At 42.3% G+C, this 27,142-nt stretch overlaps 1 protein-coding gene across 2 annotated transcripts in view; it reads left to right on the top strand.

Annotated features, from left to right (window-relative positions):
• The first annotated feature begins 12,569 nt into the window (after positions 1-12,569).
• The window catches only part of lekr1 (leucine, glutamate and lysine rich 1), a 70,376-nt gene continuing 55,803 nt past the window's right edge, over positions 12,570-27,142 (top strand). The window contains exons 1-3 of one of the 2 annotated variants that reach the window (XM_046865226.1): positions 12,570-12,696; positions 14,154-14,236; positions 23,308-23,522. In XM_046865226.1, the coding sequence (XP_046721182.1) occupies positions 12,693-12,696; positions 14,154-14,236; positions 23,308-23,522 (302 nt within the window). In that variant the 5' untranslated portion in view covers positions 12,570-12,692. The remainder of the gene's footprint in view (positions 12,697-14,153; positions 14,237-23,307; positions 23,523-27,142) is intronic. The other variant, XM_046865228.1, reaches the window with a different exon arrangement.

Genomic DNA, 27,142 nt, shown 5'->3' with positions numbered 1-27,142 from the left:
CGTAACTCGTCGAAAATCTGTATTTGGTGCTGTATGGTGATGTTTGGTCTGTATTTCACTGTTTTTAAAATACATATAATAAATCTTTTTATTTTTTTTAGATTCAATGAATTTTTTTTAAATAAAAAACATATTAGTGAATAAACATAACCAACTGTTTCGTTCTCTTCGGTATCAACATGCGAGGTATGCATGATAAATGAACAAGGAAAGAAAACTGTTTATACAATACACCACAGATGTTATTTACACAAGCTAACAAAAGGTAGGTGTGACCTTTTGATGGAATTGTCCTCGAATCATACTTGCGTCAGGGTCCCAATACACTCATTCATTTTCATTCTCGTCTTCCCACATGCTGAAACTGGGCTGCACTATATTGGGAAGATCGAACGAGCAGTTTCAGACTCATGTCATGTTTTCTCCATTCTACATTAATCAGCACCATTGGAGAAACTGACTTCTATAAAACATATTCTGTCTGTCCGTTTGCGTGTTTCGTCTACATTTTGCTGAGAGTTTTGAGTCATCCTATACCACCATAGCAGCGTTTTTCAAGACTTATTTTAGTTAAAATATTTCCCAGACTTTCTCCTTAATGTTGCAGTGGATCAGGGGTTATAAGATCTCCATTTACGATCATAAAACCCTATGAAGCTCCAATTGTTTTGCTCCTAATCCCTGTCTTTTTGAGGCTGGTCAAATCAATCCAGCTGAGAGAAACTGAACCTAAATGGAAATTGAAATATAAGAGTGCAAATGAAATGAAATCCACTCCATAAAAAACACCCGTCTGATCAGTAGGTTCTCCATGTTGGGTCTTCTAAGAGGCGAAAGATTTGACATGAGGTGTTCACCAAAGCAAACATTGGGATTTATTTGAACTTTAATTTTTCTAAGCCCATTTTTACACCAGACCACAGCTATATCTAACACTGCCATGCTATATAAAAGCAGCTTTCATACATAACACTGGGTTTTTACAATAATTAGAATAATGATTAGGTTATAAGGTTAATTTGGAGGGATCAAATAATGAAACCATGAAAAAGGATTTGGGCTGTAATTAATATTTACTGTTCTCTACAATGGCTTTGGGGCTGCAAATGCTATTCAGGTGTGGATCAGAAAACAGTGAACAATGAACTGTAATATATAGATGTTTGGTGTTGAGGATGAGGATGGGTTTCCTTTTGAGATTGGTTTTTCTCAAGGTTTCTTTCTTATACCATCTCAAGGTGTTTGTACCTTCTCCTCACATTGATGCTACTGACTCGCTCATTAGGGATACATTTATAGGCACTGATTTATGATACTGAAATTGATATTTGAAATCTATTGATTTTTGTAAAGCTGATTGTTAAAAGTACCATAGGAATAACTTAATAAAATTAAATAAAATTAAATAAAATTACATTACATTAAATTACATTAAACTCAACTAAATTCAATTCAATTTAATTTAATTTAATTCAACTCACTTGACAACTACTTCATTGAATTGAGTTGAGTTGAATTGAGTTGAGTTGAGTTGAGTTGAGTTGAAATGAAATGAATTAGATTGAATTAAATGATAATGGGATGGAGAGTGGATTTGTTTTCAAGCTCTAAAACTCCATAGAAAATACAATATATAAGATTTATATCTTCCCTTTATGAAATCCAGAGTAAATCTGTGTAAATAATGATTGTATTTCATTTTCCAAAGCATTTCCAGACATTTGCATGTTCGAAGAGAAAACAGGAACACAGGCCACACCGCTTCGGGTCGGCAGATGTGAAATATGAAAATATTAGGTGGAATGTAATACAAAAACACGAGTGAACTGACAAACCCAAGCATTTGGGTTGAAAATGGGGTCAATGGCTGGAAAACCCCAACCCTAACCACTCGGAGAGAGTCGATATCTGTTAGCGTCTGTTTGGGCAGGCGTGTGTACGGATGAAAGTCTGTAGACCGCCGACCATTTATCTTATGCAAAGCTTGTCAAGTTAAGTCAAATCCATGCTAGTTTTTGTTTGTTGGAATGATATTAAAAGTAGGAACACCTGCCGAGCCGCCGTTTCGAAGCGCTGGAGAGAAACAAATATGGTGCTGGTGGTGTCAAATCTCCAGCCGATACATTGCGTACATAAAGACCTCCATCTGTGTTTTCACCAAGTGACCCAATTCCTTCCAAAGCGACCACTTTCGGTCCTATTCAAGAAGGCCGCATCATTCACAGGAAATGGCCTCCGCCTCCTTTCTCCAGTCTCTTACTCGGAAAAAAAACACCGCTCCTCTTCCCTGTCGCATTCCTGTTGTCTTGCAGCAGCTCCGGGGTGGTCCGTCGGAGATAGGCGAGCAGGGCGCCGCTGATAGCGATCGGGTTCGAGACGACGTGCCGTAGAGCAGCCGTGACGAGGAAGTAGCGAATTGCATAAAAAAGAATAACAGAAACAAAAACACTTTTGATGAATGGGGGAAAAAGAAAAGGGAGGAGGCACAGGATAAACTGATTAATCATTTCTTGAGTGATTTGTGAGGGGATTTTCTTTTTTTTCCAGATTCAAAATGAAGGAATGTGAGGAGGCCTACGGTTTATTAGTGACACACCCGACTCCCACACTCGGACACTGAGGTTGGGAACTGGTTCGTGTTCGAATGACAACTTTGTGTGGGAAAAGTGTAAAGCCAGGTGAAAACTGTGTGATTCTCGCCACGATTTGGTTGCCAGATACAAATTTGGAAAATCTTGAAAGATTCCTATAATCCTAAACTCAAATTCAGAAGATTTCAGACACTTTCCTGAATTCTCCTTCAAACCAAAAACCAACAGGAGCACCAAACCCGATGACTGATGATTAGCGTGACAACTTTGAAGCACCTCAGCATAAATGTGGAAAGGAATCAGGTGAACATTACCGCAAGAAGAGCTACGTATCGGGTTATGGAGGGAAAAGGAGCGTTTGTTTTTTATCGAGGCATGTCATGACCCAAATAAACGCTACAGAATTGTGCTAGCTACCGTTAGCGAGAGAACATGAGTCTGAACGTGTCACGGGTCGATGACGTAAAACTTCGGACTGGCCAAATCAAATTACATTTTATTGGTCACATACACATTCATACTGAGATGTTTGTGGACACCTGGTCATACGTTGAGCTTTTTTAACATTGCATTCCACAATAAGTCTCAATTTGCTCTTATAATTGCCTTCACTCTTCTGGGAAGATGTTACACTACATTTTTGGAGTGTGCTTGTGAACATTTGTGTTCAGCCACAAGAGTGTAAGTAAAGGCAGGTACTGATGTGGGTGAGAAGATGAGGAGGCCTGGGGTGCAGTCAGCATTCACATTCATCCTTAAAGGTGTTCAATAGGGCTGAGAGCAGGAGATCTTCCACTTCAATCCAGCATCTTGGAGATGGCTTTGTGCACAGGGGCATCACCATGCTGGAACAGGTTTGGGTTTCCAAGTGTAAGTGAAGGGAAAATGTTATTATACCGCATCCAAAGACGTCCAATACAATCGTGTGCGTCCAGCCTTGTGGTAACAGTTTGGAGAAGAATCACACATGGCAGGAAAGGTCAGGTGTCCCTATACTTTTATCCATGTAATGTATTATTACTCTCTGAAACAACAATTCACTATTATATATAATTATATAGTTCTACCTAAAAATACTTATTATTTCACTTACCCTGCCCTGGAGCCACTAATCTGCAACCTGATTGGATTACAACCGCATTTGATGTAATTTGATAATCATATTGTTACAGTCATGTTAATGGACAAATAAAATACATTATTTTCAGGTTTTGTGTCTGTCAAAGTTTTATAAAACTGCACATTTGAACATATATTTAAGGAAATCTAAGCATGTTTGCCCCCCCTTTTTTTTTTAAACAACAAGATTCAATCTGATTGGTTATTACCAAATGTACCTGATGTCACTTTTTGACATAACCATACGTTCAATGTGTAATATTTTACTATATATTTTAAATAGTGTTTATTATTTGTATAAACACCAGATTTCACCCAGCATTAAGACTGACCAATGGAACTGTAATGAGCACTGATTAGCATAAAATATTCTATGTGTATATGCATATGATATAAAACGTATAGATTAGCATCCATTCATAAAATGGTCATATTGCTAACAGTATTTATTGTTAAAAGTCGAGGTTTGGGTCTTTTCTCTGATGCCGTTCATGCCGGTCTCTACCCCATGAATGTTCTGAATCCTGTATTCTGGACGTTTGGTCCAGTTTGCATTCGTATTTAAATAGAGCTATTGAAGTAGCATCCAGGTCCTGTGTGTGTGCAGAAGAAGTCTATAGGAACACAGGCCTGGCACATGCAAATCGCATTAATGCATTTGAATTTTTTTTTATTCTGAGCTGAAAGATATATAAACGAATAAGAAGCAGTGATTCAAATGTAGGAATACATAACCAAATTTCCATCTGAACCCAAATCAGATCAAGTCCAGGTGTTTTTAACATCAGGGTCAGAAGTATTATTTTGTAAACGAGCCAACGGAAGTGAGGCACGTGTCAGCAAAGATCTCTCAGATATATGAGATACCTGTAAATATATACTGATATAAATATATATACTGATAAAAATATCTATCTATCTATCTATCTATCTATCTATCTATCTATCTATCTATCTATCTATCTATCTATCTATCTATCTATCTATCTATCTATCTATCTATCTATCTATCTATCTATCTATCTATCTATCTATCTATCTATCTATCTATCTATCTATCTATCTATCTATCTATCATCTATCTATCTATCTATCTATCTATCTATCTATCTATCTATCTATCTATCTATCTATCTATCTATCTATCTATCTATCTATCTATCTATCTATCTATTATGCCTGATGTGTGCGTGCGAGCGCGTGCGTGCGTGCATATGTGTGCGTGCGTCTCCGTGCCTCTCTGTACAGCAGATCTGTCACGACATCCGCGCCTCCCACGTGCGCGGCGCTGCCGTGAGAGGGGAAGAATCGTCTCTGCGTTTCTCATGCAAATCCACCCCACTAACTGCACACACACACGCAACGCGCACACACACACACACACACACACGCACAATAAGGAACTCGGCGAGATGAGATTTGTACAATGGTGTCCACTGCTGCACGCGCTCTGTGCTCACAGTGACGTCACACTTCCTGGTTTCCTGAGTGCAGCTGTGAGATTGAACACAACACCTCTGTGTCTTTATATTCTGTATATTTATCCTGCTTCTGATGCTCAGGTGCTGTGTGTGTGTGTGTGTGTGTGTGTGTGTGTGTGTGTGTGTTGGGATGAGATAAGAGAGCTATAAATGCAGGCCTGTCACGCTACAGCCCCGGCAGGAAGTCAGTGGAAGACTGAAGGCTAATGTGTGAGTGAGTTCATCTGTTACGTGAGAAATCTACGCCGACTCGCACGTCCCTCTGCGTCATCAACGCGTCACGTGTGTCCTACATCACCCACAATGCCGTTCAGCTGTACTGATGCTGACCTTTCAATCACGTGAATATTCACTCCGATCGTTGCTTCGAGAGCTGCATCGCTGCAACTTTTAACAACATTAACACGTCACTGTGACCCTGATCCTGATTTTCACACCTGGACCTTCAGTGGTGTCCCACCTGCAGCAGTCCACCCTGTAATGGATTAAGAGAAAGAATGAGTGAGAAAGAGAGAGAGAAAGAGAAACCGAGTGAGAAAAAGAGAGAGAGAGAGGTCCAGTAAAAAAGAGAGAGTGAGAAAGAGAGAGAGAGAGAGAAATTAAGCTATATAGAGAATCAGTGAGAATTAAAAAGTGAGAAAGAAAGAAAGTGGGGACAAAGAGCTTGGGTTTTAAAAGAGCGAGAGAGGGTGAGAAAGAGTGAGAGTGAGAAAGAAAGACTAAGAACGAGAGAAAGTGGTAGAGAGGGTGAGTAAATGAGAGAGTGAGAGAGGAAAAATGTGCTTGAGAGAGGTGAGAATAAAGAGTGAGAGAGGATGGGAGAAAAGCGAATAGTGAAAAGAGAAAGTGTGAAAGAGAGGGTGAGTGAAAAGAGAGTGAGTGAGAAAGAGAGAGAGAGGGAGTGGGAAAGACATGTGGTGAGTGAGAAAGAGATAGAGAGGTAGAGTCAGAAAGAAAAAAGAGTGAGAAAGAGAGAGAAAGTGGTAGCTCAGTGGGTGAGGTTCTGGGTCACTGGTCAGAAGGTTGTGGGTACCACACCTTTCTAACACGGCTGGGAAGAAAAGAAAAAAAAGAAAGAAATTTCTGTAATGTACACGTGACATGAAAGGACGTTAAAATGATGAGGTTATTGTACGCCTGCTGGATGGCCTCAGTGTCACCAACTCGCAATCTGATTGGTTAAATTGTATCAAATCAATTTACTGTTGAGGGCTTTATGGCAGGTTTCTTTTACCCCGGCAACGTGTGTGGGCTGAAATCTGATTGGACAGAAACTCTAACATTCCTGGAAGCAGTGCAACTGCGGGAAATGCTATGCAATGAAAAGAATAGAGTATTGGGAATAATTTAATACGTACTCATGGACAAAAAATATATTAAAACACAGCTGATTGTGATAGAGTTTAGATGTGAGTTTAGGCCAGGAGAGAAGAACTTGCTGACCCTATTGGCTAACCATATTCAGTAGCTGCTCACCAAATGGCACCATCACTCAACACAGCTGAAGAACCCAGTAGGAGCAAATTATTGTGTCTGATGGTGGAATTTTTTTAAAACACACACACACACACACACACACACACACACACACACACACACACACACACACACACACACGCGGACCGTGTGCTCATTAACACTTTCCAGTGTGAAGAACAGATTTGAATTCCGGCATCAGAAGAAGCAGGAGCATCAGGGCCGAGAGAAAAATTACACCGAAATCTCGAATGGCCTTTAAACGCCACACGGTGAGCACAGGGAGGAACACGGAGAACCACGCTGATGAAGAAGAACACGTTCCGTCAACACGGCTCACTCGAAAGAAAGCATTCCATATCCTGCGTTTAACACGTCTGCACAAATCACTATCTGTTACAGAGGAACACACAGAGTGCTTCCAGCGGGAACATGGAACGTCCTGTCCTGCCACTGTCAGAACCACGACACACACACACACACACACACACACACACACACACACACACACACACACACACACCAGTGGTTTATTAGATGCTCACATGCTGCAGCTGATGTGGATTCGTCATTAAATTACATTTTATTATTTTTATTATTATTGTTATTATTCATCAATAGTGTAATAATATAAACAATATTTTTTTCTATTTTCTATTATTCATTATAATTGTGTTCTTTTTTATTAATCATTCTCCAGGTTGTTTGTCTAAAAGAGAGAAAGCAGACGATGTGTTACTTCAGTTTCTCCTGTCACATGGGATTTAGTCATTTTTCCAAGAAATTGTGGATTTGTAAAAATACAATGACATACTTAAATAAAAACATGCAACCCACCCTGACCACACACACACACACACACACACACACACACACACACACACACACAAACACACACACACACAAACAAACACACACACACACACACACACACACACACACACACACACACACACACACACACTAGAGATGTAGTTGAAATAAATAAGTGAAAAACATAAAAGTGCCCCTCTGGGGGTAGGGTGGGGGGGTGACCTTCATGTGCCCTCTGGAGTGGCTCTTTAGTGGATAAGTCACTGCCTTCCAGGTGATTTGTTATGTCTGCTCAGCCGTGACATATTCATGGTTTTATTTATGTATTTTATTTATGGTTTTGTTTTTTTTCCTGAGGATCGAATTGTTTTTATTTTTTCTGTTTCATTGAATTACCTGACAACATTTCGAAATATTCTGTCAAGCTTGCAGAAGAACTTCTCAGGAGGAGGAAACCTCTTGTTTTTCAAGAATACAGGAGCTAGAAATATAATAAATAAGTGTCAAATATTCACAGGATGGATTTTTTCAGAAATCTTATGGGGCTTAAAAAACAAACAAACAAAAAAAAAATAAAAAATAAATAACAATAATATCTAAAAATGAAAACATTAAAAAAACACTGATGCTGTTGGAGTTAACCCCTGGTGCTTTTCTCCTCCTACAGTCATCCCACGATTTATCGCGGTTCGAATCTTGCGGTTCCACTTTTCTCATGATTTTCAATTTTCAGTTCATCATAAGAAATGAGTCGCGGTACAAGAAACCATAGGTTTCTGCTTATTTATTGGTTGTAATATCCTCTGATGTCAACAAAGGGGGCGGAGTTGAAGACATCCGTCACCAGATTTAGCCAATGAAAATAAAGACTGAATGAGAGTTAGAGAGTGTGTTAAAGAGTGAGAATGTGAGAGAGTGAGAAGGGGAGAGAGTGAGAATGTGAAAGAGTGAGAATGTAAGAGAGTGAGAAGGTGAGAGAGTGAGAATGTGAGAGAGTGAGAAGGGAAATAGTGGGAAGGGGAGAGAGTGAGAATGTAAGAGAGTAAGAAGGTGAAAGAGTGAGAACGTGAGAGAGTGAGAATGTGAGAGGTGAGAAGGAAATAGTGAGAATGTGAGAGTGAGAATGTGAGAGAGTGAGAATGTGAGAGAGTGAGAAGGAGAGAGTGAGAATGTGAGAGAGTGAGAAGGGAGAGAGTGAGAAGGGGAGAGAGTGAGAATGTGAGAGAGTGAGAAGGGGAAAGAGTGAGAGAGCAGGAAGTTTATTTTGAATACTGATTACACTCACAAGCTTCCTGTGTGTTCAACTTCCAGCCAATCACAGCACAGTATTCCCCCTAACCCTGGAGCATAGAGACTGATCTGTTCTCTATACAAATATCAAATTAACTACACAGACATCAGCGTCCCCTTACCGCAATAACACACGTAATAAATGTCCATCTGCGGCTAATCATTTTGATAAAGAAACTTTATTAAGAAGGTAAAAGGAATCAGTGTGTGGGATCAGCTGTGTGCACTGCCAGCTTCAGACTGCTGTTTATTCACTTTCCACTTCAGCCTCTGTCACGCAAACAGTCACACGCACATTTTTCAATTCAATCTGGCTCCAAACACACACACACACACACCGGAAAGCACACACTAACCTTTCAGTGGAGAAGATTTAATACCATATTCCCCTGTAAGATGCCAGAGTTCACAATGCGTTTAGTATTAGAACAGTAAATCCTTAACCACAGCGCTCCTGGTTCCTGGATTCTGATTGGTCCAAATGTGTTCACTTCCTGTACAGTAGTTTCAGCTGTAAATCCTACACAGGGCCGTGTACACCGACTGGTTCATATAAAAATTATAAAAAATATGTAGCTAACAAAATGTTCTGCACGTTCATAGAAGGAGTCTCCAGTAAGAGTGTCCAGGTAAAAATCTCTGATGTTTTCAGGACAGAGGAGAAAATGTACGCTTTCTTGTACGTGTTTTTTGTACGTGTTTGTTTAGCGTAAGTGAGAACAGGAACCGGTGTGCTTCCTGGACCTCCCACAACGATACATGGAGCAATAAATGGATAAAACTGCACAATGCTCTTTGCGGTAAGACTCGTGGTGGCGGACTATGTGTTCACATCAACACGACATGGTGTACGAGCTGCCCACGTTTCCACCTACTGCTCACCGATAACACGACCGTGGTGGGTCTCATCAGAAAGAACGACGAGTCAGCATACAGAGAGAGAGGTGGCAACAACCTGTCTCTGAGATTGTTGAGGTTAACTAAAGAGGTTGTTGAGAGCACAGAGCGGTTATTCTTCACTGATCATCGATGGATCTTTCATGGAGATCGTCAAGAGCACCAAATTCCTTGGTGAAGAACTTCACTCACCACCAGCTCCGTCAGCAAGAAAGCCCAGGAGCGCCTGTACTTTCTGAGAAGGCTGAGAGAAGCCCATATGCCTCCCCCATCCTAACCATATTCTACAGAGAGACAATTGAGAGCATCCTGAGCAGCTGCATCACCGTCTCGGATCTCAAGACCCTACAGAAGATAATGAGGACGGCCAAGAAGATCAATAGAGTCTATTGACCACACGCTGCATCCGCAAAACCAACAGCTTTGTGGACGACCCCACACACCCCTCACACACTCTTCACACACCCCTCACACACACTCTTCACACACCACTCACACACACTCTTTACACACCCCTCACACACACTCTTCACACACCCCTCACACACTCTTTACACACCCCTCACACACACTCTTCACACACCCTCACACACACTCTTCACACACCTCTTCACACACCACTCACACACTCTTCACACACCTCACACACACTTTTACACACCCTCACACACACTCTTCACACCCCTCACACACACTCTTCACACACCTCACACACACTTTTACACACCCTCACACACACTCTTTACACACCCTCACACACTCTTCACACACCTCACACACACTCTTTACACACCCTCACACACTCTTCACACCCCTCACACACTCTTCACACACCTCAGACACACTCTTCACACACCTCACACACTCTTCACACACCTCACACACCTCTCACACACTCTTCACACACACACACTCTTCACACACACTCACACACACTCTTCACACTCTTCACACACCACACACACTCTTCACACCTCACACACCTCTTTACACACCCCTCACACCTCTTCACACACCTCTCACACACTCTTCACACTCTTCACACACCACTCACACACTCTTCACACCTCACACACTCTTCACACACCCTCACACACACTCTTCACACCCCTCACACACTCTTCACACACCCTCACACACTCTTCACACACCACTCACACACACTCTTCCCACACCCCTCACACTCTTCACACACCCTCACACACACTCTTCACACACCACTCACACACTCTTCACACACCACACACACTCTTCCCAAACCCCTCACACACTCTTCACACACCTCACACACACTCTTCACACACCCTCACACACACTCTTTACACACCCCTCACACTCTTCACACACACTCTTCACACACTCTTCACACACCCTCACACACACTCTTCACACCACTCACACACACTCTTCACACACCTCACACACTCTTCACACACCCTCACACACTCTTCACACACACACACTCTTCACACCCCTCACACACTCTTCACACACCCTCACACACTCTTCACACACCACTCACACACTCTTCACACACCACTCACACACACTCTTCACACCCCTCACACACTCTTCACACACCCTCACACACACTCTTCACACACCCTCACACCTCTTCACACACCATTTACACACACTCTTCCCACACCCTCTCACACACTCTTCACACACCCTCACACACACTCTTCACACACCAATCACACAGATTCTTCACACACCTCACACACTCTTCACACACCTCACACACACTCTTCACACCTCACACACTCTTCACACACCACTCACACACTCTTCACACCCCTCACACACACTCTTCACACACCACTCACACACTCTTCACACACTCACACACACTCTTACACACCTCACACACACTCTTCACACACCCTCACACACACTCTTCACACACCACTCACACACACTCTTTACACACCCTCACACACACTCTTCACACACCTCACACACTCTTACACACCCTCACACACTCTTCACACACCTCTTCACACACCACTCACACACACTCTTCACACCACTCACACTCTTCACACACCTCTTTACACACCTCACACTCTTCACACCCCTCACACACACACTCTTCACACACCACTCACACACTCTTTACACACCCTCACACACTCTTCACACCCCTCACACTCTTTACACACCCTCACACACTCTTCCCACACCCCTCACACACACTCACACACACACTCTTCACACCACTCACACACTCTTTACACCCTCACACACACTCTTCACACACCACTCACACACACTCTTTACACACCCTCACACACACTCTTCACACACCCCTCACACACACTCTTTACACTCCCACCATCAGGAAAGTGGTCTTAAAGCATTTGGTTCTCACATCCAGACTTTGCAACAATGTTTTCCCTCACGGAAACACACAGAACCGAACTGTTCAAAACTCACACACACTCACTTAACTATGTGTTACTGAAGTGTGTACAAATCTGAACTCAAACACACACTCATACACTTTTCACTTCACTTCAGCACCACCCATATTATCTTATTATTTGATTAGAACTATATAACTGTTTACATGCTGATTTGCACATCCACATGAATTAATTTAATTAACTTTTTATTGTAATGGTTTTTTTTTTATTAATTTTGTTTTTATTAATTCTATTTTATTTTCCACAGGAGTTTCTTGTGTGTGTTTTGATCTGCTCTCTACAGAAGCGCATTGCATTCACAAAGAGAGAAAAATCACAGAGGGTCTCATAATTATGATTTAATATCTCATATCCTTCCTGTGATTTTTTTTCTCTTTGTAAATGCAATGCGCTTCCGTCACTCTCTCGCTCGCATATCTTCTCAATTACACGCAGCGTGTTACTCCTGCGCATGCGCTGTTTCAGTCTCTTCTGTCTCCATGGTGAACGACGCTCTACTCGGCAGTGGCTCTGTCTGATTGAAAACGGAATATCAAACATTTTCTTCCTCTTTTTTTTTGTGTTTTGTTTACTTGTATTGATTTTTTGTCAACACTATGGGTATGTACTGTAACACGTCTTTATATGGCAATTAAGAAGAAAAATCAATGCAAGCGTTTGAAGAAACTATTCTGAATCTGCTAGCATAAACTGTTTAGTCTTAGCATTCTTTCGGTTTGTGCACTCCACACAGAGTGATCATGATCTACTGATGTAAACTAAACCCATCCTAAACGTGTACTATATTGCAGGTAACTCTATTAGGAACACCTGAGCTCAAGTGCAGAGATCTCTCAGTGATCTCAGTGATCATTAAAGAGATCTCTCAGTGATCTCACAGGTTATGGCATAGATCTCTCAGTGATCTCAGTAATCATTAAAAGATCTTTCAGTGATCTCATTGGGGATGGCTGAGATCTCTCAGTGATCATTAAAGAGGTCTTTCAGTGATCTCATTTGTGATGGCAGAGATCTCTCAGTGAACATTAAATAGCTTTTTCAGTGATCTTATTGGTCATGGGAGATCTCTTTCAGTGATCTCAATAGTCATGGCAGAGATCTCGTGGTGATCTCAGTGAACGTGGCAGAGATCTCGCAGTGACTTCATTGGTTATGGCAGAGATTTCTCAGTGATCTTATCGGTCATGGTAGAGATCTCTCAGTGATCTCAGTGAACATGGAAGAGATCTTGTGGTGATCTCAGTGATCGTGGCAGAGATGTCAGTGATTTCAATGGTCTTAGCAAAGATCTTGCATTGATCTCACTGGTCGTGGCAGAAATGTCCCAGTAATCCCAATGATCATGGTTGTTAGGTCAAGAAGTGTAGAAATTGCTGGCCTCCAGAAGAGAAATTGAGCATTCATCTGCACAGGAAGGCTATGCTAACTCATATAACTCCTTTGTGCTATCATGGTGAGCAGAAAGTCCACATTCGGGAACAGAATTCTGACACTGAAATTGGACAGATGTTTGTCTCAGAGATGCTTTTCAGCTCAGCGTGGGTGTAAAGAGTGATGTTTATACTGGAGATACAAATACATGTGAATATGGAAAAGTTTTCGGCAGAATCGAAACAAAAGGAACAATTTTGTGATCAGGACAATGCTGACATATTCTTATCAAACATTTATAACAATTATAATAAAACAAATAATTTTTATCTGCCTACATTTCCAATGAGAGTAGCTGAGACGTTCCTATGTCCTTCACCTCTTTTCATCTCACCCACGCTGTAACTTCTTTCCATCTTATGCTACATTTACAACATTTATGCAGATGCACTTATCAGTTATCTCAGTTTTACAGCTGAGCAAATGAAGGTGAATCCCCTTGCTAAAGTGTTAAAGCTTGGTGATGCTGGGATTTGAACCCATGACCCTTCTTCCAAAATCGTAGCCACTGGGCTCCCATTTCCATCCCACGCTTGGAACCTCGAAGCCACGAGATACCGGTGTTTCCCTCCACATGGCCCAGCGTTAACATCTCTGTCGTTGTTGTCTCTGTTCCTTCCTCTTAGAAGACGATCCCACTAGCAGATCCCTGAACGAAGAAATGAGGATCTGCACTCCTTCTCACCCCCTGCCACTGGAGATCCAGCAGGTACAGACCAACGCACATGCACAGAGGCCTCCTCCGTCTGAGACGTTTGGAGTTTGTAATCACGCAGCTGTAATAACTCTGCACCAGGGGTCCGGGGGACGTAGCGGTTTAGAAGGGAGGATCAATCGCACGTTTCCTCCCCGTATAATTCACTTTCACGTTCTCTGGGGCGAACACAACGTCTCATTTGGTGGGTTTTATAGCATTCTGGTTGTGCCAGCCAATTATCTCTCTCTCTCTCTCTCTCTCTCTCTCTCTCTCTCTCTCTCTCTCTCTCTCTCTGTCTGTTTTCTTGTTTCTATCCCCCTCTTTCTCTCTCTCTATCTATCTCTATGTATCTGTGTCTGCCTTTCCTCCCACTTGAACACCAATCTGTTAAAAAATACAGGATGTACTTGTGATCCCAGGCCCCCGGTGGAAAACGATTGCGTTTAGTAATCATCATGATAAGAATAAAGACATGAAAAATAGCCGCAGTGATGAAACCGAGCCCCGTTTTAGATCAAACCCGAACCGAGGGCTGACGCAAGAGTGTCAGAATATGAGTAAGCGCAAGGAATAAAAATATTCCGTCGACATTCACAGCGAAGGCGTCCGCTCATAGAGTTATTCTCAGAAACCATTGATATACGCAGAAAGTTTGTGAACATTGGCATGTGCTTCTTTCTGAACATTTCCTTCCTCGTTGAGTCCCCATTTACCATTAGAAGAACCTCCATTCTTCCGGGAAGATGTTGTCTAGATTTCGTGGACATTAGCTCATTCTGACACAAAGTCGGATACACCAAAAGTTTGCGGACACCTGGTCATAAGTACAGCATGTGCATTCCACATTTATACCCAATTTGCTCTTCAGTAGTGTTCAGTAGAAATGAAGCTCTATAGCGGGAGATCTTCCACTACAACCCATGTGAAGCAGATCTTCATTGAGCTGACTTTGTGCACAGGGGCATCCTCATGCTGGAACAGGTTTGGGTCTCCTAGTTCTAGTGCAGGCAATATTGTGTGCCTTCAGCTTTGTGGTAACAATTTGGAGAAGAACAAACATATGGCAGGAGAGGTCAGGTGTCCCAATACTTTTGTCCATATAGTGTAGACGAGGTGAGGAGGTCAATCCACAGTCTTCCACATCTTCTTTGGGAATTTACACTGTACAAAGCACTGATACTGGAGACTCCTTCCATCAGTGTTTAACAGATTCAGAATCAGAAATAGATTTAGTATGTTTGCATTAAAATAAATGTATTTTGGTGACGTAAGCTTTCAGCTGCACATTTAATTTCAAATAAAATAGAAATAAAAAGTAATAAAATGAATTACTTTTAACGATTTATAGTATTAAACGTCACTTTATAAAACATGTCACTGTATCGTTGTGGGGTCGCAGTGACGTAATAACGAGCACGGATTGATATAAACCGTCCGGTCGTAATGTCTGGCCAATCAGGATTTTCAGTTCTGTTGTGTGTGAGGGAGAGCAGATATGACATGTTAAAAAAAGGAAAAAAAAGAGCGTTGCACGTGACTCGAGCAGTGCGTTCAGCCTCGACGAGATCACACATCCGGCACACAGCCTCCAGTGACACTGTGGCTTGGGGTGAAAACAAGGTCATATTGGCTCAGACATGCTCACGAGTGTATGAGTGTGTGTGTAAGAGAGAGAAAGAGACAAACAGACAGTGTGTGTGTGTGTGTGTGTGTGTGTGTGTGTGTGTGTGTGTGTGTGAGACAGAAAAAGTTATAGATAGACAGACAGAGAGACAAATAGACACACAGACAGATAGACAGACAGGTTTATAATGTACAGGAGAAAGGAAGCTTGTGGGTGGGTGTGTGTGTGTGTGTGTGTGTGTGTGTGTGTTTGTCTGTGTCTGTGTGCGTGTGTGCGTGTGTGTGTGTGTGTGTGAGAGAGAGAGAGAGAGAGAGAGAGAGAGAGAGAGAGAGAGAGAGAGAGAAAGAGAAAAGCAGAGAGATAGACAGAGAGACAGGTTCATAATGTACAGGAGAAAGGGAGCGTGTGTGTGTGTGTGTGTGTGTCTGTGTGTCTGTGTGTCTGTGCCTGTGAGAGAGAGAGAGAGAGAGAGAGAGAGAGAGAGAGAGAGAGAGAGAGAGAGACCACATCTGGCTGGGAAAGCCAGGTGTAACAGTACTTATATACTGAATCCTTTTACTTCAACACACTTTTCTTCTGATTGTAATGACACACAGCTTATAGTGAATGATGTTTGAAAGATCTCTGAGCTGCACCAGGAGTGTCTCCAGTGTTTTCAGTGTTCCATGGTGCATACTGTATACAGATTACAAAAAGAAAATAAAGGGCGTAATAAAGGATCATATCGAAGCGTAACAGAATCACCGGTGCAATGACGTGCCTCATCTTCTCCCTGCTAGCGATCGTTTTCTCTTTCCTTTGCCCTCGCTCCCTCTTCGTGCCACTGTCCCCCAGCTGCTATGGGACTTCTTCTCCTGTTCCTCGATTTCTCTATTCATTTTTAATGAGAGCCTTAGTCAAAAGCCTCCATCGCAGGCAGACACGGCACAGCGATCCCCTCAGCGGCCCCTCTCTTCTGCACGCCGCCCCGTAAATAATAAATGCTTTTCAAATCCGGCCCGCGTTTGTTCGCTACTTAGCGAGGGACGTCTCTGTCTCGGGAGGGATAAAGCTTGCACATGTGCTACGAGGTGCCTTTTATCACCCCTTCTCATACACACACACACACACACACACACACACACACACATATACACACTCCACCCCTTCCTCCCTCACTTGTCTCTGCTAGTGGACAAGATATGGACAGGTCCTGGCCTTGTGTCCTCACTCCTAACCGTGTGTTCTCTTCAGCACCACCAGTCGTGCTTTCTCTTCAGCACCACCCTCAGCACCACCAGTCATGCTTTCTCATCAGCACCACCCTCAGCACCACCAGTCATGCGTTCTCTTTAGCACCACCCTCAGCACCACCAGTCATACGTTCTCTTCAGCACCACCCTCAGCACCACCAGTCATGCTTTCTCATCAGCACCACCCTCAGCACCACCAGTCATGCGTTCTCTTTAGCACCACCCTCAGCACCACCAGTCATGCGTTCTCTTTAGCACCACCCTCAGCACCACCAGTCATACGTTCTCTTCAGCACCACCCTCAGCACCACCAGTCATGCTTTCTCTTCAGCACCACCAGTCATGCGTTCTCTTCAGCACCACCTTCAGCACCACCAGTCATGCGTTCTCTTTAGCACCACCCTCAGCACCACCAGTCATGCTTTCTCTTCAGCACCACCAGTCATGCTTTCTCTTCAGCACCACCAGTCATGCTTTCTCTTCAGCACCACAAGTCATGCATTCTCTTCATCACCACCAGTCATGCGTTCTCTTCAGCACCACCAGTCATGCGTTCTCTTCATCACCACCAGTCATGCGTTCTCTTCAGCACCACCAGTCATGCGTTCTCTTCATCACCACGAGTCATGCGTTCTCTTCATCACCACGAGTCATGCGTTCTCTTCAGCACCACCCTCAGCACCACCAGTCATGCTTTCTCTTCAGCACCCCCGTGGTTGGATCTCCCAGTGTTTTAGATGTGATTAAATGTGGTCAGAATGGAACCAATTATTGATATATGTTTCGCGCAACAGGACACTAAGAGTTACGATTCTTAATATTAGAACTATTTTGCCAGCGATCCGCTCCATACAGAACCGAGCACTGAGGTAACCGCAACCGTTTATATTTTTCCCCTTGTTGAAAAAGCAGAATATTGAAACCGAATGTGGACCCGTTTGCCTTTTTTTTTTTTTTTTCGCCGTCTCATTAGAGAACAACAGAACACCAGAAGGTCTGATGCTTTCCTCATTGAGTCCCCATTTGCTGTTATAATCTTCACTCTTCTGGGAAGATGTTTAACTAGATTTTGTGAAGATTCTCACTCATTCAGCAATCAGTGCTCTCAGTGTTCACATCTCAATAGGGTTGAGGTCTGAGCGCTATAGCAGGAGATCTACCACATCTTCCAACCCCAAGCAGATCTTCATGGAGCTGGTTTTGTGCACAGGGGTATTGTCATGCTGGAATGGGTTTGGATCTAATAATTCAACTTAATGGAAAATTTCATGTTTTAGCATCCAAAGACACAACTTTTGTGGTCAAAGTTTGGCGAAGAACCACATCTGGGTGGAAAAGGTGGGCGTCCAAATACTTTTGCCATGTCTCTGGTGCATTTATGGACTTGCATGTAATCAAATATTTTTTTATTTATTCCCTGATACTTCTGTATATGCTGGGAAGAAGGTGTAAAGCGTACTGACAAAGATTTCATTAGATCTTTTGGGAAACGATGATCCAGGGCCGGTATGGAGATACGACTGAATTAAACCTACAATAGCATGGGGGCTCTACAGCAGGAGATCTACCACATCTTCCAACCCTGGTAAAGCAGATCTTCATGGAGCTGGCTTTGTGCACAAGGAGAATTGTCATGCTGGAACAGATTTTGGACTCCTACAACATCCTGTACTAAGTTGTCCAGTACTATTCTGTGCCTCTAAGTTTATGGTAACATTTTGGTGGCTGGAAATGTAGGTCTCCTCGACATTGGAGACTGTTAGCTCCTTGAACTAGGAGACCCAAGACCATGTAGCTTTTCTCTTCCACATTCTGCCCTGAAGCCCTGCCCTGCCCTGGTTTTATTCTCTCCATGGTACTGACCCACACACAGACCCTCAGATACCCCCCGCCCCCTGTTGTTTTTCCCAGCATGAATACCACTTTGCCCCCTCTTACCCGTATCTCCTTCCTGCTACTCCTTTTGTGTCATGTGCCAGCGCTGTGGAGTTGAGAGGAATCTCGGCATTGGCTCGTGCTACGCTGAGCACCGCAGGGGGGTCTTTATCTTAATGAGCATTCACAAAGCTCACACGCACACAGACACACACAGACACACACACACATACACACACACACACACACACACACACAAAACCTGCTCACTCAAAATCTACAGGAAATTAAAGGAAAAACAAGGATAAGTCCATTGACTGTTAATCCTTTGCGTGATAAGAGAACGTCTGTGGTGATGCTTTGTGGCTGGAACAGGATGAAGGAGAAGTGGGGCCACACACACACACACACACACACACACACACACACACATAAACAGGTGCTTCCCAGAGCAGTCCACAACAATAGCTCAAATTCCTATATGGAGTGGCACAAATAATTTATCGCTATGTAAATATCTGTGTCGTGACTGATATATCAGAGCTCAGGAGTGGTGTGTGTGTGTGTGTGTGTGTGTGTGTGTGTGTGTGTGTGGGAGGGGAGTCTCAGTGGGGGGGCAGTGGGGTTAGAAGGTATTTGGGCTTTGCGTGCGTGTGACACTGACCCAGTTTTACAGCGGGATTTGATGGAAGCAGACGGTGGAGAAGAGTTCAGGGGAGGACAGGGATGTCAGGGTGCCGGGGAATGGGGGCAGGGGTGGGGCAATGTGTGTGTGTGTGTGTGTGTGTGTGTGTGTGTGTGTGTGTGTGTGTGTTTGTTTGGGGGGTAATGTGTGTAGAGGATTTGTTTGTACAGAGATCACAGAATTTTCTCAGATTACCTCAATAACACATAATAATAATAATAATAATAATAATAATAATAATAATAATAATAATAATAATAGTTTATTTATATAATTATTAATATATTATAATTAATTATTTATTGTTAATAAAACGATTACTATTATTATTATTATTATTATTATTATTATTATTATTATTATTATTATTATTATTATCATCATCATCATCGTCATCATCATTATCATCATTATCACCACCACCCCATCATCATCTTCATCATCATCATTATCACCACCACCACCCTATCATCATCATCTTCATCATTATCATCATCATCATCATCATCGTCATTATTATCATCATTTTCATCATCGTCATCATCATTATCATCATTATCATCATTATCACCACCACCCCCCATCATCATCGTCTTCATCATCATCATCATCGTTATTATCACCACCATCACATCATTATCATCATCATCATCATCATCATTGTTATTATCACCACCACATCATCATCATCATCATCATCTTCATCATCATCATTGTTATTATCACCACCACATCATCATCATCATCATCATCATCTTCATCATCATCATCATCATTGTTATTATTCTTAATGACAATGTCAAGAAAATAATAATAAAATAAAAATACTACTTTTCTAATTAGGATTAAATTATAATGATTATAATAATAAATGAAGATGATGATTAAGCAGAAATGCTGATCAGAATGTACTTGTGAACTTGATATTGATCGCATTCTGAGCTCAGCCTGGCCACGTGATTCACACGTTAACGATGAAGATGAAGTGTTTCTTTTTCCAAGCGTTTCTTTACACTCCTTGTGTACTGATGGATCTCGATGACTCGTTAACAAGCACATTTTATAGCCATGTCTTGGCAGCGAACCGGCGTGTGTGTGTGTGTGTGTGTGTGTGTGTGTGTGTGTGTGTGTGTGTGTGTGTGTGTGTGGGGATGAGGCTGAATGGGATGAGGCATAATGGAGAGTCAGAATCCTCTTTCTCATTCTCCATCCATTCCTCTGCTCAAGGACAGTAGATGTTTCCTGCATTGTGCCTGAACATTGAAGTTGGTGATCTGAACACTTCTTTATTGCTGATGCATTGGGACAACAGTTTGTGGACACCTGATTCTAAGATTCCATTTTTGAACATCTCATACCTCCTGGGATGATGTTCCACAAGTTTTTGAGATTGGGTGAGTTTTCATTTAGCCACAAGGGCATTGGAAAAATTAAATGATGTAGATGAGGTGAGGAGTCCTGGTAGATGTTCAAGTTCATCTCAAAGGTGTTCAGGTTAAGGGACAGCAGACCACTCAAGAAACGATACCCGAACCTGAAATCTAAACCCAAACCTGTTCCAGCATGGCAATAAGCTTCATAAAGATCTGCTTTACATGGTTTTGTGAGGAAGATCTCCTGCTATAAAGCTCTGATCTCAACCCTACTGAACACCTCTGACTGCACCCCAGGCCTCCTCACCTTCTCACCTACATCACTACCTGAATTTACTAACACCTTTGTGGCTTAACTCTTCCGATTTTACATTTCGATGAAGATGATCAGACCACCAAAGAGAATCAGACGACTCCATATTTGGTCCCAAAATTAGAGGAAATATAATGGCGGAGTTTCTCCAGTCCCCGTGTCTGAATAGGTGTAAAGTGTTTGTGGTGTGAACCTGACCGGTATTGGATTTTCATTCGGTTTCTGTGGGAGACCAGATAAAAGAGGGCTTCCTGTCGTATCTCCACACTGCAGAAAAAGCCCTGGATCCTCATTTCCCAGAAGATCTAATGAAATCTTTGTCAGGATGCCATACCTCGATCAGGCAAAACATTCTGACATTATAACATTCTGAGTGGTGACGTGAAGAACACTGATAATCTCCTGTTAGTGGGTGGATTTATTTATTAGACAGAAAGTGCACATTTTATCCTCAAAGTTGACGTGTAAAAAGCAGGAAAAATGGGCAAATGTAAGGATTTGAGTGAGTTTGAAAAAAAAATTGTGATGTCTAGACGTCTGGGTCAGAGCATCTCCAAAACCGCAGCTCTTGTGGAAGTCCTATCTCCATACTGTACAAAAAGCAAAAGATCCTCATTTTGTGGAGACACCTGCCTTTTCCACCCAGATGTGGTTCTTCTCCAAACTGTTACCCCAAAGTTGGAGGCACCTGATTGTACAAGATGTGTTTGGATGCTGTAGCATGACATTTCCCATTTGGTTGAACTAGAAGATCCCAACCTCTTCTAGCATTACAATGCTCCTGTGCACACTTCATAAGAGATCTGGTCTATATGGGTTGGAGTGGAAGATCTTCATGCTGTATTACACACCTTTGAGATGAATGTAAATGCTGACTAAACCCCAGGCCTCCTCACCTCAAGCTTAAATCTCCTACCAGAAGAGTTGAGGTCATTATAAGAGGAAATGGGAAATGAGATGTTCAAAAAGCTTTTGGTCTGGTGTCCACAAACCTGGAAATATTCTGTAATGACACTTTAGAAGACTCTTGTAGTTCTAGTTTGTGTGTATTGTAATTTTTTTCACTTTTGCCAGCGTCCTGGGTGCCAAAACCTCTGCTAATGTCAAATGCCCGACCTCATTATCCCTCCTAATAGATTCTTTCCAAATATAATGGTTCTTCAGTGCTGACGCCAATAAGTGTGTCAGGATCGAGGATCAAAAACATCCTTTGAGAAACAATTTGACTCATCCGTCTCATCTGTGATGCGCTTATCTCTGAGATATCTCTTTATAAAGCGGAGTGGGAGTTCACAATGAGGTGACTTGAGCAGCGTGATATGACTAAAGACGCTCCAGGATTCAGTCAGAAGCTGCGTCTTAAAGCGAAACCCCTGCGTACAAAGTGAAACCGCTTTCAGGAAGTTCAGCCAGAATCGAAATTTGCATGTTTTCTATTTTACTCCAAGCAATCGGAGTTGAGATCGGTCGAGACATGTTTGAGTCTAGATTTGCATTGGCTCGCATGCGCCTGAGCCTGCAGCCATTAGCTCGTTTGAGCCGTGCTAGCATCGATCCTTATAACGAAGCAAACGTCACTTAGCATGCTTTGGCTAATAGCATGTGAGGAGAAAATCGTGCACATTTGTACGTGATTCTTTTTATTTTGCAGAGTGTAGGTGTGGCAGACGTTACTGCTAATCACCACCTCTGATGCCTCCGGGGCTGAATCACTGCACCTGAGTGTGCCAGACCTCTGTCACGCTAAAGAGGCCATTATTGCTCCAGCGCTTTAGTTACACTGGCACCATAACCTGAGTCATCATCAAGTTCTCACGATCTCATCTGTTTGATCTTATAAACTAAACCTCCACTTTCAGCTAGCTCGTTTTACACCTCTTCTCCTCGCTGGCGTTCTTTAATAGTGCTATTATAGATATTAAAGCAATAGGTAATGTGCTTGTGTGTGTGTGTGTGTGTGTGTGTGTGTGTGTATGTTGAGATGGAGCAGGACGAGACGACCTGCCATTACTGCGGCGTGAGCTACCTGATCATGCACGAGTTCCAGCGGTTGAAGAAGCGCCTCAGGGAGGTGGAGAGACAGCTGGAGAGGGAACGAGGGAGTGTAGAGAGAGAGAGAGAGTGCAGAGTAGAGCTGCAGCGTACACAGGCTCAGCTGGAGGAGCTCCGAGAAACCAATCAGGTTCACCTCAACAGGTAAGGTTCTGTATAGTCACTATATGTTATGTGCACCTCTACACTCTCTGTATACCCTCTACACTCCTTATATACACTGCACTCGATATACACTATTTATATACTATAGAAACTCCTCTACACTGTATACATTATATAAAATCACTAATCCCTAATCACCATTGTTCCTAATTACTAATCTCTAATCACCATTGTTCCTTTTACTAATCTCTGATGACCAGTGTTCCTAATTACTAATCCTAAATCACCATTGTTCCTAATTACTAATCCCTAATCACCAATGTTCCTAATTACTAATCCCTAATCACCATTGTTCCTAATTACTAATCCCTGAAGACAATTGTTCCTAATTACTAATCCCTAATCACCATTGTTCCTATTTACTAATCCATGATGACCATTGTTCCTAATTACTAATCCCTAATCACCAGTGTTTCTAATTACTAATCCCTAATCACCAGTGTTCCTAATTACTAATCCCTAACCACCATTGTTCCTAATTACTAATCCCTAATCACCATTGTTCCTAATTACTAATCCATGATGACCAGTGTTCCTAATTACTAATCCCTAATCACCAGTGTTCCTATTTACTAATCCCTAACCACCAGTGTTCCTAATTACTAATCCCTAATCACCATTGTTCCTAATTACTAATCCCTAATCACCAGTGTTCCTAATTATTAATCTCTGATGACCAGTGTTCCTAATTACTAATCCCTAATCACCAGTGTTCCTATTTACTAATCCCTAATCACCATTGTTCCTATTTACTAATCCCTAATCACCAATGTTCCTAATTACTAATCTCTGATGACCAGTGTTCCTAATTACTAATCCCTAATCACCAGTGTTCCTATTTACTAATCCCTAATCACCAGTGTTCCTATTTACTAATCCCTAACCACCAGTGTTCCTAATTACTAATCCCTAACCACCATTGTTCCTAATTACTAATCCCTAATCACCAGTGTTCCTAATTACTAATCTCTGATGACCAGTGTTCCTAATTACTAATCCCTAATCACCAGTGTTCCTATTTACTAATCCCTAATCACCATTGTTCCTATTTACTAATCCCTAATCACCATTGTTCCTATTTACTAATCCCTAATCACCAGTGTTCCTATTTACTATTTCCTAATCACCAGTGTTCCTAATTACTAATTCCTTATCGCTATATTCAGTGAGCATTGACTTCACACACAAAAAATCTCTCTATTCCTTTATGCAACTCTTTTTTTTAATGCAAAAGATCATGCAGTCCAGTATCTATGCAAATGACTTCATAACCATTTTGGCAACTTCCTGAGGAACTTTTTTAAGCACGATTAGCAAGTTTCTCCCGAAACATTCTGGCCACGCGAGTGCCGGGACGGAACGCTCTAACAGGCCAACGGGAAGGTCAGGGCGCGGGTTACTGTAAGCGCGGTTCTTATCACAGTAGCATGACTGTGCAGCGCGATATGACTGGAGACGCTCAGTCAAAGCGAAACCCGTCGTACAGACTGAAACCGCTTTCAGGAAGTTCAGGCCGAGATGAAATTTACATGATTTCCACTTCGCTCCAAGACGTTCATGCAGCATCGTTAGATACCAGACTGCGAAAGTTATATTTAGACATGCAACTATTAGCTTCTGGTTAGACCTGCACTAATTTAGACCTGCAACAGGAAACTCCATAGAGTTTACTGTAAGCTTTGATGAGTGGATTGTGATGTACAGCTATCATGTTTCTGCTGATAGGAAACAGATCCTTGTAGAGATTAATGTCACACATTTGACACGAATTATGCTATCCAGGTGACGGCTAGCTCTCCTGCAATGCGCGCATATGATGTAATTAGCTATTTATTCGTTAGATATGGTCAAATCAGCTCATCTACAGGGATGGATTTTTTTAACCCTTTTTTCCTCTCTACACTCCAGTGAAGCGAGACGAGAAAACATTTCAAGCCCAAAACGTCCGGTTTATTTCTGGACATTTGTATGCAAACGCTAACTCGCAGCGTTCTAAGTTCTCGTATCGAGTCTCGCGAAAACCGCTAGCACGCTTCGATCATCAATTCACCTCAGTGCACAGGATTAAAACGGCTCACGACCCTTTTCCCAGCATTTCCTTCTTCAGAGCTGTAAAATTGTTATGATCGTGGCGCTGAGAACGTGCGAGCGGGGAGCCGGGGCTGACTGAGCCAACGTGAGTTTTTTTAAACCCTTGTAATCCACTCAGGTCAGAATGACCTACTTCAGACTTTTAGCCCGAGTGCATCTGATTCCAACATCAAAACTTTCGAGTCATAAACACATTTCTTTTCTTTTTGATTCTGAGGTCAATTCGACCCGAAGGCACGGTGGAACGAGTGCTCGTTAGCCGGGATAATCGCTTTCTCTGCCTCCTATATGTGAAAGCAAACTAGAATTGGTATTTCTTTTTTTTTTTTTTTGCCTATTACACTACACCATAAGTATTGGGACACCCGACTTTTTCTCCCACATCTGCTTCTTTCTCGAACTGTTGTTGTTGTACAGGACATCATTGTATGCTAGTGCATGACATTTTCCCTTATCTTGAACTAAAAAAGACCCAAACCTGTTTCAGCATGACGATTACAAAGCCCCTGTGCACAAAGCCAGCTCCATTACGATACGCTTTACATGCTTTGGAAGATCTTTAGAGGCCTGCTATAGAGCTCAAGCCCTATTGAACTACTGAATGTGACTCCACTCCAGGCCTGCTCATGTCACCAAACATTAGTACCTGACTTTACTGTCACACACCCTTGTGGCTGAATGGACACACTCCGAAATTGAGTGGAACATCGGAGGAACATCAGAGTGGAGGATACTATAAGAGGAAATGGAGACTAATTGTGCAAAGGGAATGGGATGACGAACACTAATCTTATGGTGTCCACAAACTTCTAGACACCAAATTTGGAACAGAATGTTCAAAATGAAGCACATACCAACCTTACGCTCGGGTGTCCACAAACCTTTGGCGTAGCTATTTATATAATAATTCTCATAATTCTCAAAATTTTCCAAAAAATCTCGAAAAAATTATTACAAATCTCCATAAGATAATTAAAGAAATAAAAAACTATACATCCAGGGGTAACTATTTATTAATTTTTTTATCGTTTTATTCAAAGAACTATGGAAGTCCTAAGAGTGCATGCATAATACAAGAAGAAAAAAATCCTTATAAAGCATGTTCTCTCAAGACTTCTGTAAAGAACACACAAGGGCATGTCGGATTCGCTGTTTAGTGAGTTTTCTCAATTTTCAGCGAGTTCACTAAGCCCTACAATGTATAGCATTTGATCTCATTCATACACCTGAGCAGCTAAGGGCCTTGCTCAGGGGCCCAGCAGTGGCAGCTTGGTGTCGCCTCTTATCCAGAGCCACTTACAATTCTAGCATTTACACAGCTGAGGCTCCGCCTACACTGAACCCGGATACATTTGAAAAACGATGTTTTGCGTCCACTCATTCGTTTTTCAATCATTTCCCAAAAGTCGCTCATCCACACCAAGGATTTACGTCTCTGTACTTCGCGTGATCAAACCGTAAGACGCTTCGACCCGCCTCGTTTCCGCCTGCCGTTTATTTACAGTCCG

This window comes from Silurus meridionalis, chromosome 13 (genome assembly GCF_014805685.1).
Source record: "Silurus meridionalis isolate SWU-2019-XX chromosome 13, ASM1480568v1, whole genome shotgun sequence".
Classification (NCBI taxonomy): domain Eukaryota; kingdom Metazoa; phylum Chordata; class Actinopteri; order Siluriformes; family Siluridae; genus Silurus; species Silurus meridionalis.
The sequence above is the reverse complement of the archived record's forward strand: the minus strand, read 5'-3'. Positions and strand labels throughout refer to the sequence as shown.